Raw genomic sequence first — 14,301 nt, forward strand, 5'->3', positions numbered from 1 at the left:
ATCAAAAACAACGACTAAAAGCAAAAAAAAAAAAAAAAAAACTAAGATCGCTCTAAAACAATGTAAATATTTTTTCCCTTCTGGGTTGTTAAGGTAATATCCTTTGATACTTGTTTACTTATATCTTGTTTATATATATATATTATATATATGTTATGATATCATAAAAATGGTTGACATAAAAATGCCCTGTCTCAGTTTGTTGATATGGTGTTTTACGATTTCACGTTCACGTTCATGTAAACTCATGATCCACACACGTGTTCTCAAGTAAAAACTTGCATATGACCTTCATTCCTGCTGACACTTATCTCCAGAAGGCCAAGACCGTGATGCCCTTCAATTTCAACATCCAAATGTGTCAATGTCCATATTTCCTGATTTAAAGCGCGATGCGCGAGCGTTTAGTCACGCGGTCCAGAGATCCATATGTCTGCGGTCACGTGGTCTGTATTAACCTGAGCCGCGTGAGTAAAAATAACCTGCTGCACTGCTAGAAACGGAGGAAGATGTTCTGTGACTGTGCCTGGTGGAAAAAAGTAACCTCGGTTGAATTTCTTGCTCGTTCAGACTGGTTTGTGCTGACCATGTGCCTGTCTTGTTGGTTAACCAGCCATTCATTCTGACTGACCGAGCACCAGAGTCCAAACCTAGCATACACTGGCTACTAGCACCAGCACCACTGAAGAGTGCTCAGTTACTGTAACTGGATAACATTTAAAGTTATAAGGCAATTACAGTTATTAAAAACTTTTAATATGTGATTATATAAAATATTCAGCATTTGCCCATTTATAATTACAAATATATGTTTGTAAATATAAGCTTATGTAAGGTACACAGCCTCTAATAATTAGTTTTGATTAAGTATTTAATGTAATTGAAAATATTTTCAGACGTTTGAACAGAAATTAATATTTTAAGTCACTAAATCTGTAAATATATTGACTAACATTAATGGATTATATATATATATATATATATATATATATATATTTCCATAAAGTACTTAATTTTTACTAATTATGCATGTACTTACAGATATTTAAACAGAAATCAACATTTGAATTTCTATATTGTTTATATTCATAAAATAGAAACATGTAATGTTATATTATGTTATGTAATGTAAATGTAATATTAGGCTATATATCATAAACAATATAAAAATGTTACCATATTCACTAATAAATGTACACACACACACACACACACACACACACTATATATATATATATATATATATATATATATATATATATATATATATATATATATATATATATATATATATATATATATATACCATAAACTATTGCATTTTTGTGAACATTTATAAATAGTTTTTTACTTATTAGTTAATATTAAGATTAATATTTTAATGTGTATGTTGTTTATAAAACACACACACACACAGCACAGCACAAACACACATTGCATAACACCAGTAATGTTACATTAGTTACATATAGAGATTAATGCAGATAATTACAAATATCTCAGTGTATCTTTTTGCCACTATAGTATATCTACAAAAATGTATAATAATATATCAAATTTCCATTAATTCTTTATTTAAACTCTTAACACGAATGCTAGTTTTTACTAATAATCCAGGAAAAACAAAAATAAAAATAATATTAATAATAGAATATGCTTGAAATGTCATTGTTCGAAAGTGTCAGGTTCTATTAATAATTCTCAAAAATGCCTCTGTCATCTGGGATACGAGTGAAATGTTCCTCACACATTTACAGCTGCTGAAGGGACGCCAGCTGCCGCTCTTTAGCGCTATCTCAGATATGAGGGTGTGTGACAACAAATTGAGCCGCAAAAAGCCCCTCACACACACACACACCACTTTCATGATTCAGCGACACTCGAGTCACGCTTAAAATGTCTAAAACTGCGAGTGAACAGCATATGAATGTCACCTCGCATTTCAACTAGAATAGACAACACCCTGAGCTGCATCTTTTGAGGCCTTCGTGACAAACCGTGACGTTGGAGCCGTTCTCACCTTTCCCCCAGCCAGACCTCGTGGTCCAGGCACTGATGGTGTGACAGTGTGACACGGGGGCGAACCGGTTAGAGATCAGAGCATGCACATCTATTTACATCTCTCCTGACACTGAAGGCATGTCTCCTAAATATAGCAGCTCGCACACATAACCGCGCTCCAGAACTCTTGACAATGCATCATCAGATACCCTCCAATCCAACCCAGTCATAGACATGCTTTACAATCTGTATGACAACCTGCAGGACTGCAATGGGATCAAACGCAGAGCAAACAGAGACTCTTGGGACAGAAAAGATCTAAAAAATGTGCTCAGATTCACATTTGCATTTTTAAAGAGATCTCCATTAATATTCTGTTTGCATGACATTTCTCATTTCTGTTCATTTCTACAAATGAATTTTTGAATCGCGACAATTATTTTGTAACAGTATTTTTGTCTTGTATTTTTGTAAACTGACATTTATTTGAGAAGCAGAATGATGTAAGATAAGTATTGTTTTTTGAAAAATATATCAAAATTTAAATGGTTTTTTGTTTACAACAAGAAAAAATATTTGCCTAGAGGGTAAGAAAAATATTCTTGTTTAATCCCATACAGCATAAGGATATATTTCTAAAAATATTTCATATTGGGTTTCATAGTGTTTTGTTTTTGTTAAGTCATTATAATCAGTAATTATGATGCAACAAAGGCCTTGTTTGTAATGGGTTAATGTTATTGTCTTGTCATGCCAGACATCACATATGTTAAGGGGCGTAACATTTCCGTCACATGCTTGAGAAATTCGGCCAATCACAACACACTGGATAGCTGGCCAATCAGAGCACACCTCGCTTTTCAAAATGATGAGCTTTGTAAAAATCGATGTGTTTCAGAACAGTGTATATTATATTAATATATTATATTAATGTACAGTATGTGTAAAACAATGATTATTTGAACCTTAAACTGCATAAATACATTGCATAACACCAAACACATGAAATATTGTTCTTTTTAGCAACATCATATGACCCCTTTAATAAATGTTATGTAAGCTGTAGCCTACTGTTTTCTTGTTGTTGTGCTTTTTAATTAAGAATAACAAAGAATTAATCTTTTGTTTTAGTCTTTATAAGTCAAAGGTGTATGGATAAGAGAAAAACAGACCATCAAAAGATCAAATCAGAATTTAGTTAGTATTGTATTATTATTTTGTGTTGTATTGAAACATTATATAGTTAGGGTTAGAAAAGCATTAACTTACAGATACAACATTTATATAACATTAATATATTTATAGATATATTATATAAGTCATCCATTTTAGTAGGCTATACATAAGATTGCCTGGTTTTCAAAGGAGTCAAGAATCAAAAGTAAAAATAAAAACTGCACATGATATTGTCTTACAATGAAAAACACAGAGCATCTTATAACGGATATCAGCTACAGTCTGAATATGAACATTGTCCAGAGCTAGTTGCAACTGAAGGTCACAACTAGTACAAAAAATAATAATAATTTTATCGAAATGAAGGAAAATAAAACTACGATCAACTAAATCTTACATATTTGATAAACCACTATATAATTTAAATCCATATCATTGGTAAAACCAGCTGAAACTTTAAGCAGCTTACTATACCACATTGCTATTTAAAGAGTAAAAGGTGAAATAAAAACAGTTATTTAAAAGGATGATGACAAGAAAATTTATCTAATCTTTTAAAATTATTTTAAAAAATATTTGAAAAATATTTTGACATATAATAGGTCTTTGTATCATTAAAAAATATTGAAAAGTTTCATAGATACAAATATTTGCATATTAGAAATCATGTTTATTTCCCCTATAATATATATGAAGTGTAGCCAAGTATGGTGTCCCATAATCTGAATTTGTGCTTTAAAATGCCAGAGATTAAGTTATGCACACTCACGAATCTTCTCAATAGGACAAACAAAGCATAGCCGGCCGCAACATAAATGAAAGATTCATTGTACAGTGTAAAGCTTCAGTGATTATAAAGGAAAAGCTATTTGCACGCATTCCTAAGTGTTTAAGTGAAATGTAAGTGATTTAACATTCAGCACAAGCATGATATGTGAAAATATAAGCCTACTCTCTTAGATGACACAGTTTAACTGTTGATTTATAAAGCCAAAACCCCGGACAGAGCGGCTGAGTGAATGTGGTCTGGACTCTGTGGATCAGGATCATTGTGTCAGAGACGCTGTAAAAGGACAGAATTCCTGCTCTGTGATCCACATACACTCCTATTCTAGAGGAGCTGGAGACTACAGGGAATTTAATCTCTTTGTTATTGTGCCAGAATGAGTAACTGGAGTCAGAGTAGAACAATCTCCACGACAGATCATTATATCCAAAGATGCAGTCTTTAGTCTTTCCCTTCCTTCGGATGCTCCTATATGACACTGAAACACCTCCACCATCACTCCTTTCCACCTCCCAGTAACAGCGTCCACACACACTCTCTCTACACATCACTTGAGGCCAAACATCATATCTGTCCGGATGTTCAGGATACGGCTGGGCTGTGTCAGTGAATGTAGCAACTGTGTTTTCCTCAGACAGACGAACACGTCTGTTCACTGTGTTTAGATCCAGAGAGAGCTGAAGAGAATCTGTTTGAGACAGAACCACCATCATTTAACTCATCATCAGCATCATTTAATGTATTGACATATATTTGAAAATCATGTAAGTGAGATTCAGCTATTATAAGTGTTGTGGACTTGACTTTTCATGCTACGTCATTTTTGCTAAAAACATTTATTAGAGCACTAGACATTGTTATCAGCTAATTTGCAATGGTTATTAATAAAATACTACAACAGTAATATGTATTGTTGCATGAATAATACACAGCTGTTATTATCCACCCCTAATTATAGTAAACAAATTTTGATGCAATAAATAGGTTGTGATTTAAAAATGATCCTCTCTCCAAAGCATCTACTGTAGACGTCTAAGTCTCTTTTAAAGTGTTTATTGTTGGGGTTATAATAGCAAATTTCTTAAACCCCCACCCAGTTCATCTGATAAAAACTACATGGTTTGTGGGTTGGAGGAGCGTTGGAGCTATGTTCTTGAAAACGTGGTTTATGAAGATGCAAATGACATTGGTATGTAATTTGTGTCCTTCCTGTGACACTTCCTGTGTCTTCATAAACCAAAAATGCTTAAAAACACACATTCTAAATAACGTTTAATGTCTAAATACAGTAAAAAAAAAAAAACTTTACACCTATGGAGAGTCTCCCAAGCTTAAATCATGTGTGTGTGTGTGTGCGCGTGTGTGTGTGTGTGTGTGTGTGTGTGTGTATTTTCAAAGTGACTTACACTGTAGGAACTCTTCCCTAGTCTTGGGTTCATTGGTGGAGACAACAGTAATGTATGTTACTAAGAAAATAAACACACATAATTAAAATAGTTCTAATTGTTTACTATAATAATTATTTGAGAAATGATCACTATTAAATAAACAATGCCTTGTTGTCTATTGATACATAATGTAACTAATTTCTGAAAAAGCTGTTATTTCCACTTTACCTTGACCGGATATTTTCTCCAGCTCTTCTTTCCAGAACTTCTCCAGTTTTTCCTTCAGTTCTGAGACGGATTTTTTCACATCATTATGAGAGAGAAGAGAACTGACGGTAACTCTGAATGTGTCTGTTGATTCCAGAGGTTCAGAGAAAGACTTGAAGCTCTAGAAATAATAAAAGTACAGAAATGTTAATAAGCAGTGTCCTTCTCCAGATATTTATTGCATGTGCTTTTTCTTCAAATTAGCTTGCATGCAACATTAAAAAGACAGGATCGAGTGAAGCACATTGATCCAACATATGGACACTTAACACTTAAATTAGAAGCGTTTTTGCTTATGACAGCAGTCTTCTCTTTAACCTGTAAGAAGTGGATGTGATCATCCGTGTGTGGAAGCTGTTCCAGCTCAGCTTCTCTCTTCTGTAGATCATCAATCTTCTGCTCCAGCTGCTCCTTCAGCTCGACTCACTTCAGCCTTTTCCTGATCTCTGATCATATTTGTCACCTTAGATCGGCTTCTCTTAAAGGAGTGGATCAGTTCATTGAAGATCTTCTCATTGTCCTTCACTGTCGCTTGTGAGGCGCTCTGATAGGACACAGAAAATCAGACTGTTTACTCGGATCAATCTGTTAAACGCCAGGCTTCAGTGGGATGGGAAGGTTGCTCAACACTGAGCTTGTCAATGAAGAATTAAGAGACAGACCTTGTGAATCTTAATAGCCTCTTTGAGCTCCTGAAGCTCCTTCTGTCTCTCTAGGATTTTCTGATGAAATTGTCCTTGTATCTTTCCAACCTGTTTCTAAAAGATGGAAAAAACTGTTCGCTTTCTGTTGGCCACGTTCAATGTCAAAATGACATAAGGGGTCTCATTAGGGAGCCTCAATACCTGACTAATACAAAAATATCCAACTAGCGCTTTCTCACGTTTAGTACCTGAGTAGAACCATTTTTGGATTGGGGCTCCCAAGTGAAACCCCAATGTAATTTGACAAAACATCATATTTCTGGATATTGAAGCTACTGTAGTAATAATAATTGTAATTTCATAATGAATATTATTGTGTGATAATGTCATCATTAACTGGAATAATAACTGCAAGAATCAGCATAGTTTATTTTGCGTGTTTTCAGTTCATACCTGTTTCTCTGTTCTCTCTGCTTCAGCTGAAACGGTATCATGATTTTTGTGTTCATCCATTGTACACATCAAACAAATACAGTTCTGGTCAGAACGGCAAAAAACCTCCAGCAATCGGTCATGTTGAGAGCAGATCATCTCCTGTAGTCGTCTGGTAGCATTAGTCACTTTGTGTCGTTTCCTTAAAGGAGATTCTTCATGACATTCGAAGTGAGATTGACAGTAAGATTCCATGCACATCAGACAGGACTTTACAGCTTTGCGTTTCCTTCCAGAACAAAAGTCACACTGCACATCTCCAGGTCCAGCGTAACTTGGAGCATGATGAGCTGTTTGGACTTTTGTCTTCTTTAGTTTTTCTACCACTTCAGCCAGCATGGTGTTTTTACCTAAAGCAGGTCTTGGAGTGAAAGTCTGTCTGCACTGAGGACAGCTGTAAACTTCCTCCTGATCTTCTTTGTTCCAGCAGTCTGTAATGCAGTTCTTGCAGTAACTGTGTCCACAGGGGATGGTCCACACTTTTTCCTTCCTGTCAACTTTCTGTTAACATGCTCGGATACAGCACTCTGTGAACAGCCAGCTTCTTTGTCAATGAATGTTTGCAGCTTACTCTCCTTGTGAAGGGTGTCAATGATTGTCTTCTGGACAACAGTCAGATCCGTCTTCCTCATGATTGTGTAGCCTAGTGAACCAAACTGAGAGACAATTTTGAAGGCTCAAGAAACCTTTGCAGGTGTTTTGAGTTGATTATCTTATTGGCGTGTCACCATATTCTAATTTGTTGAGATTGGTGGGCTTTTGTTAAATGTGAGCCAAAATCATCACAATTAAAAGAACCAAAGACTTACACTATTAATTTAATTAATAAACTAATAATTTAATTAATACACAAGTTTCACAATTTGAGTTGAAATGCTGAAAAAATTGAACTTTTCCTCCACATTCTAATTCATTGAGATACACCTGTATTACTTCACTTTATCATTTGTCATAATTCTGATTCCACTTGACGCCTGCATGTGTTGATACTATAATGAGACAAAACTGAGATTACCTTATAAATATACTTCACTATACCATAGACACAAATGCATCCACATATGTCATGATCCAGTGTGATGATGTTCAGAAGAGAAAACAAGGAAGGGAATATTCTGATTGTTTGTGTGCACCGAATGTACTTCTATAAAATTTACAATCCTATTGACATTTCACACAAGCAATAAACTCCAACACACTGACCTTGTGTCTAAGTGCCTGATGTGTTTGTTTTCCTGTTATGTGGCAATAACTGTTAATAAATGTTTAAATCAATGTAAAACCAGATCCTGAGGTGTTTATGATATTGTTAATGGAGCTAAATATACTGTAAAAATATATAATGATGCAATTAAATAATTAAATGGTGCAATCAATAAATATTTAGTGACATGATCATGAATAAACACACTGAAATTATAAATTATTCAAAATAGCACATATGCTCTGGAATGGAATGATATGTGATGATATACTTTATATTATATTAATTAATTATTTATATTGTATTTATGAATGATATGTCAATAACATATTGCAATAAATACATAAAAATACTAGGGTGTAATGATAATTTTATGTAAAAAAAGAAATACACAGCATGAGATGTATATATACTGTATTTTATTTTCAAAAATTTTTAATAAATAATTTAATGTGTTTTATTCTTGCCTATGACATTCCTTCCTCACAGCCCAGAAATTGTAATAACGTGGATGTTTCCATGCATGTTGAAAATGAAAACACAACACAGAAAGGGTTCAAATGTCGGTTTTGATTGAAGAGGATACATCTTCAGTACAGTAAAATGAAAACAAATTCAGTCCAACATACACTTTTCAACTCTGTGCATCCCAGAGACCAATAAAACAAAGTTACATAGAGCAATATAAAATTACAGGCCTTTGCCGTCAGTTTAAAATAAGTTAGTATTTATTTACAAAATTTGTCTAGTGGCGAAAGCCATATCTACTTATGATGCTATTTACAGTTCTATACACACATCCTCATTCCAACTGGAGATGCTGCAAAGACAATAAGGAAAATAGATTAGAAAAACATCTTTACAATGATGCAGACCATATTTATTAAAGGATGGAAGGTCTTACCTATAAGACGTTCAGCAGTGAGTTCTGAATGTCTTCATAAACTTGGTTATAGAGCTCATCTTTTGTTCTCATTCCATCCAGATATTCTGCAGATACGAGTCGTGCACGTGAGTTACAGATCACAGAAGTCAAATAGGTGGCAAATGCCATTTTTTCGCAAGTTTGGTTGACTTACGGATATCTAGGCCACAGTTTTCCATCTCGAGCCTGTGTTTCAAGTACATGGGCCAGACGTGGCCATCGAACAGACCAGGAGGGTCAGGAACGGTGTAAGTTCTCATACTGAAATAAAGGAGACAGGTTTTTATTAGAAGACAGAATCTTTAAAAAATCTGCTCTTTAAAAACAGTTCTCACCTTCTTCTCCGTTTGCACTCTTCATATGGAATGGTGACGTAATAGCACTTGCTGTAGACGTCAAGCAAAGGCCTGGAGGCGGAAACAAGAAGAAACAGTCAACCACTCAAATCTATAAGCTGAATAAAACTAGCACAGCTTAAAAAGATGCCTACTTGTAGTTATAAAGAAGAAATCCCTCTATAATGAGTATGTGGATCTCGCGCTCAGGGTCCGAGCCGTCAGATACGGGTGAAACGGTCACGCCGTGGGAGCGTGCAAACTTCACCGGGTTCTCCATCCATCCCTTAACCGTGTTCACCATGGCATCCATGTCCAAGGCGTTAATCACTACACAAGGAGACAAAAAAAACAAAGCGTGTCTCATGCTTGGATAATGACAAATTGAATAATGCATTAAAGACTTTATCTCTTCTAATTGTATTTTTTCTTCTTTTTAGGGATGTTAATTATTAATATAATAGGACTGTAGAGTCAAATTTACACTACCAGTCTAAAGTTTGGACACACTTATTCTTTATTACAGCTATTATAGAACATGAATGGAAATATGAGAATGATGTTCATTAGTTCGGATGCTTTTAAACACTAATGATGTAAAATAATGATCTTTCTTCACTATCTGCTCCAAATTCATATATGCATTTCAATCCTTAAGTGTGTCCAGACTTTTGACGTGCAAGAAAAATAGTTTTGCTGGGTTTTAGGTTTATGTTACAGTAAAGCAAACATCAGAATGGTTATGGAAAGGTGGGAATACGTTACTGTTTCTCTTCCCACAGCGAAATCCATTCTTACCATCCCATTGTTTAAAGCCGTCCTCCCCGAGCTCTATTTGATCCTGGGGCTGCAATAACAGTGACCAATAAAACAAAAAGGTGTAGATCGCTCAGGCAGTGCTGGTCCCACCTGGACATGTGACGCCAAGCCCTCAGGCTATAATCATCTTCAATTTTAATTGTGTGCATGAGATTAATTTGATTGCAATGCACCAAATGCACAGTTATGCATTCTCTTTTACCAGCATGTCGCCAATGGGAGTCTTGAGAGAAGAGCCTCCAATGACAGTTAGGAATGTGTGTGTGATGCACTTAAGAGGTGTTATTAAATATATCGATATGAGCTCTTGGAGAGCGACTGGTGCTGTGAAGGTTGCCAGATCCTCTTAAATGCCAAAGAATGATAAATGCATGATCAAGAGAATCATATAAGTGGAAATAGGAGTGCAAATGAATGCCTGCTAGACTGTACTGTATTTAAAGCACCTCGAAAGGCATTCATTTGTTGGGTGTGAGGTTGGCTGTCCAGGAGAACACCAGCATAGGGTTCAAGAACCAAAATATGGACAATGGATCCATAAATACAACACATCACTAAGTCCTAAACATCTTTACCTTTGTTGTCCCTTGGAAATACTGTGGCATTTATTCTATTTAAAGTATTCGGACACTTACATCAAACTTAAAATGCATTAAATTAATTGCACTTGTTATCTACAATGCAATACATTCTTAAGTTTGGTCTAAATGTCCAAATCTTATGAGCCACAGTATATCATTACATAAATAGTAAAATAAGCTGACAAGTTTAAATAAATAAAAAAATGTGGATTCTCTCCATACCTTGAAAAAATCATCTTGATGCACAACACAACAGTTTGGTAAGTTCTTTATGAGTCTTCCCGTCAAAGTTGTCTTGCCTCCATTGGTCACACTGTAAAGTACACATCACATTTATTAAACAATGATATCATACAATAGAAGTTCAATATGGCGATCTCAAAGATTACTCACCCTCCTATTCCAATAATAAGCTTCATTCTGATCCTTTGTAATATTGGTCTTCCTAGCAAAGGAATCTATTCCTTGGGTTGCCGATACAGTCGGGAATGCTTTTAGTCTCTCTCTCTGTCCTCTCTCTCCTCTCTCTCTCTTCCAGAATCTCCCTGTCTTTACTATTTCATTGATGGACTAGGTTTTCGCCTTGTTTATATAGGCGGCTCGGCTTTGCGTCACGTAGATGTGGCTCGCTGACCAATAAGGTCTCTCTCAGGGAACCAATCAGCTTTTGAGGCGTCTTGCTAATTTGCATACTGGCCCCGTTCCACCTCCGCAGCTGTCGCGCTGCGTCTGTCAGCGGCTCGAGGCTACTGCTGCCCCGAGGGCGTTTAAAGAGTGGAAATATACCACCAAATCAAGCCAGCTCGCACATAGTTTGTGTTTAACACACATTACCAACACTACCGAGACAAAGGACGTGATTAAATGAAGGTCTAGGAATAAACACTTAATTTACACGACGATCCAGGTTACAGACAGCTCACAATGTAATTGTAAAGACAAATCAAAATTAATGCATAAAATGTATATCATAGGCAATATATATATGTGTATTTCTACTGGTTATACATTTAATCACACACATACACACACACTAGACATGCTAGGCTATATATATATATATATATATATCTGATAACGAATATAAATATAATCGCCACTGTATTACTGTGCCAATTTACAGTAGAGGAATTACAAAATATTTAATGTATTTTATTAAAAAAATGTGTGGTCTGAAATCAATGCAAACTTAATCATATATATTGAATACTGAGTAAATATTTTGGTCAGAAAATAAATGCATACTATAAATTGGTTGCAATTGATGCAACTGATCAATAACCAATGCTATGAATAACAGACTACAACTGCAATAAATTAGCCTCAATACTGAATAATACTGATTTAACCGGCTATAGCAATTCATCTAAGATGAATCTTAAAACTGAAGATTGATCATTTTATTATTAATACATCTGTGTATGTTAATAAATCATTTTATTAAAAATAATCATTATTATTATATATGTAACCTGTGCTCCCAACACCATTATTATTATTTTAAATACTAATTTACATTTAATCGATGACACTTTTATCCAAAGTGTAACATTAATAAAGTAGTAAAATAATAAATAAAGAAATAAAGGAATTTCTTTTCAAATAATAATAATGATATCATTACTATTATTACTATTATTATTATTCATTACTAAAAAAATAAGGCAGTGATTTATTATACAGTATAATATGTGTTCCTGAATGCACAGGTCTATATCTTCAGTAGCTTTGTCTCTACGCTCATCCTACCACATCATTTCTGCCCCACATTTCAGCTCGGGATCGTTTTACTCCGTGAACTTCAGTCTGGCCAGAATCCCACATGTGTTTATTCATTTTCAACATCATCAAGTACAAACACAAAATGTTTCAGACAGCAGAGAGAGTGCTGACTGCAAGAACAGAGCTATTTATGACTGATTTATGTTTGTTAGTACATGCATTCAGTTTGGATGGTTGTTAATCATTATATTATACTAACTGGAAGTGCAGATTTCAGAGCCAGATGTTAAATAAAGACAAGACAGGTACGTGGTATTTCAGTATGTTTCCTCTCATGACACCTGACCATCCTGTTCAAATTGTTTCCAATTACTTGACTCGTCTTGTTGGCTCACGTACTTTTCTCCCGTACTTAACCAGCTCTCATTGGATGCAGCCATAGAGCTATATTTGGCATGATGTCTATGTGTGACACGGTACAAATGCTTCTGACGCAACTCACATAAATACCAGACTATCAGTTTAATAGCAAACGACCCATTGACAATAGCTCTGCTGCCTATATATATATGTATATATATATAATGCATCTTACTCCATTTGAGTCCAAGTGTAAATTATATTACTAACCTTTCACTTCCTTGAATGACTACAAAAAGGTTTATTGCCACAGTGTTAATATTCTAACGTACTGCATTCAAGTTATGATCCTTTATCTTTCAGTCATTCATAATTATCAGTCGTCTGACATTGAGGAGATGAACTTCAAAGTTTTTATCACTCCCATGTCATTGCTTTAAAGTAATATATAAAAATATAAAAAAAAAATTGAAACTTTGCACTTCGATTTTATGATAAAATAGATTACATGAGTCACACAAGTTTCCTTTTATGACAGTAAACATAAAAAACTATACCGTGTGTACCTATAATAATAACACTTATGGTATATTTTAATAATTTGTAAAATTTGTACTTTATTAGTGAAAGCGAATCGTTTTCCAAGTCAAAATTCATACTTATTTAATTAGACATTCAAAGAACAAAATACATATTTAACAGGTTACTATGACTTAAATATTTCTTCTTAAATACATATATTATTCATATATAATTCCTAATATAATCACCTAATTAAAACCTAATAAATAAATTTTTATTGTTGTTTAATTGCTTTTAAATTTGGAAGCTGGGTAACATTTTACAATAAGGTTCCATTTGTAAAAAATTGTTTATGAAAAATACTTCTAATTTACTTATTCGTTTGAATTTCAACATTTAATAATACCTTATTACAAGTAAAAGTTGTAGGCTTATCTGTTAATAATATTTAATGAAGTAACTAATGAGAATTTATTGTGTTATGGAATCTTTTTGAATCTAATATTTTGAGGCACCACTGTGATAGATGATCGCTTTATCAGTGCAAATTACATCAAAACTAATAACTAATAATGAAGGCTGATATCCAGGAATATATGTCTTATGAGCAAGTAAGCATCCTATATTCCGCTGTTGTTATGACTTGTTAAAATAATGTTACAAAAGTCTGACAGTGCTGAATCAATATCAGATAACTGATATACTGTAGGTCAATGTAAAAATAGCATTAACTGGATTGGTACAATGTTTAGTCATCTATTTAATGCACAGCAGTGTTGATTCATGTTTTATTACGGGTTCTGCTTGTGAACTCTTTTGGTTTTGAGGCTCGGTTGTTGTGGCTTCAAGCTAACTGTATACAATAGTAACCTGACCTCATTACATTTATTCACAGATATGACATGTACATGCGTAGATGAATAATGAAAGTATGCAGTTTCCCGGGAAATCCGTCCTGTCAACTGGGAGTCATGCAACTAAAAAAAAAAAAATTAAAATACAAAGCTTGACAGTTAAACTTTTATTAATTGTCACATCATCAATGTTAGCAACTCATTCACTTATTGCACATTCTATG

At 34.3% G+C, this 14,301-nt stretch overlaps 1 protein-coding gene and 1 pseudogene across 2 annotated transcripts; both read right to left on the reverse strand.

The window, feature by feature from the left end:
- Positions 1-3,961: 3,961 nt before the first annotated feature.
- LOC113074971 (tripartite motif-containing protein 16-like) lies at positions 3,962-7,238 on the reverse strand (annotated as a pseudogene).
- Positions 7,239-8,376: 1,138 nt separating this feature from the next.
- On the reverse strand, positions 8,377-11,168 carry LOC113074973 (nicotinamide riboside kinase 2-like). Of its 2 annotated transcripts, XM_026247679.1 has the most exons (8): positions 11,013-11,168; positions 10,842-10,932; positions 10,018-10,066; positions 9,375-9,549; positions 9,220-9,291; positions 9,039-9,145; positions 8,864-8,949; positions 8,377-8,779 (listed from the first exon to the last, which is right to left on the reverse strand). In XM_026247679.1, exons 1-7 carry the CDS (start codon positions 11,036-11,038, stop codon positions 8,864-8,866), a joined length of 606 nt encoding a protein of 201 aa, XP_026103464.1. In that variant the 5' UTR covers positions 11,039-11,168; the 3' UTR covers positions 8,377-8,779. The 2 variants fall into 2 exon arrangements, with proteins under 2 accessions (XP_026103464.1, XP_026103465.1); XM_026247680.1 differs by lacking the exon at positions 10,018-10,066 and having other exon boundaries at positions 11,013-11,030.
- Between the last annotated feature and the right edge of the window lie 3,133 nt (positions 11,169-14,301).

This window comes from Carassius auratus, unplaced genomic scaffold (assembly GCF_003368295.1).
Source record: "Carassius auratus strain Wakin unplaced genomic scaffold, ASM336829v1 scaf_tig00015878, whole genome shotgun sequence".
Classification (NCBI taxonomy): domain Eukaryota; kingdom Metazoa; phylum Chordata; class Actinopteri; order Cypriniformes; family Cyprinidae; genus Carassius; species Carassius auratus.

What these genes read in the sequence shown, in the direction of transcription:
- LOC113074973 (XM_026247679.1), bottom strand. Translation starts at nt 11,038, where the DNA reads ATGAAGCTTATTATTGGAATAGGAGG. An exon ending in ATCAAGATGATTTTTTCAAG is followed by an intron (nt 10,067 to 10,841) that starts GTATGGAGAGAA and finishes CTGTTATTGCAG; the next exon opens with CCCCAGGATCAAATAGAGCT. An exon ending in TTTCTTCTTTATAACTACAA is followed by an intron (nt 9,292 to 9,374) that starts GTAGGCATCTTT and finishes TTCCGCCTCCAG; the next exon opens with GCCTTTGCTTGACGTCTACA.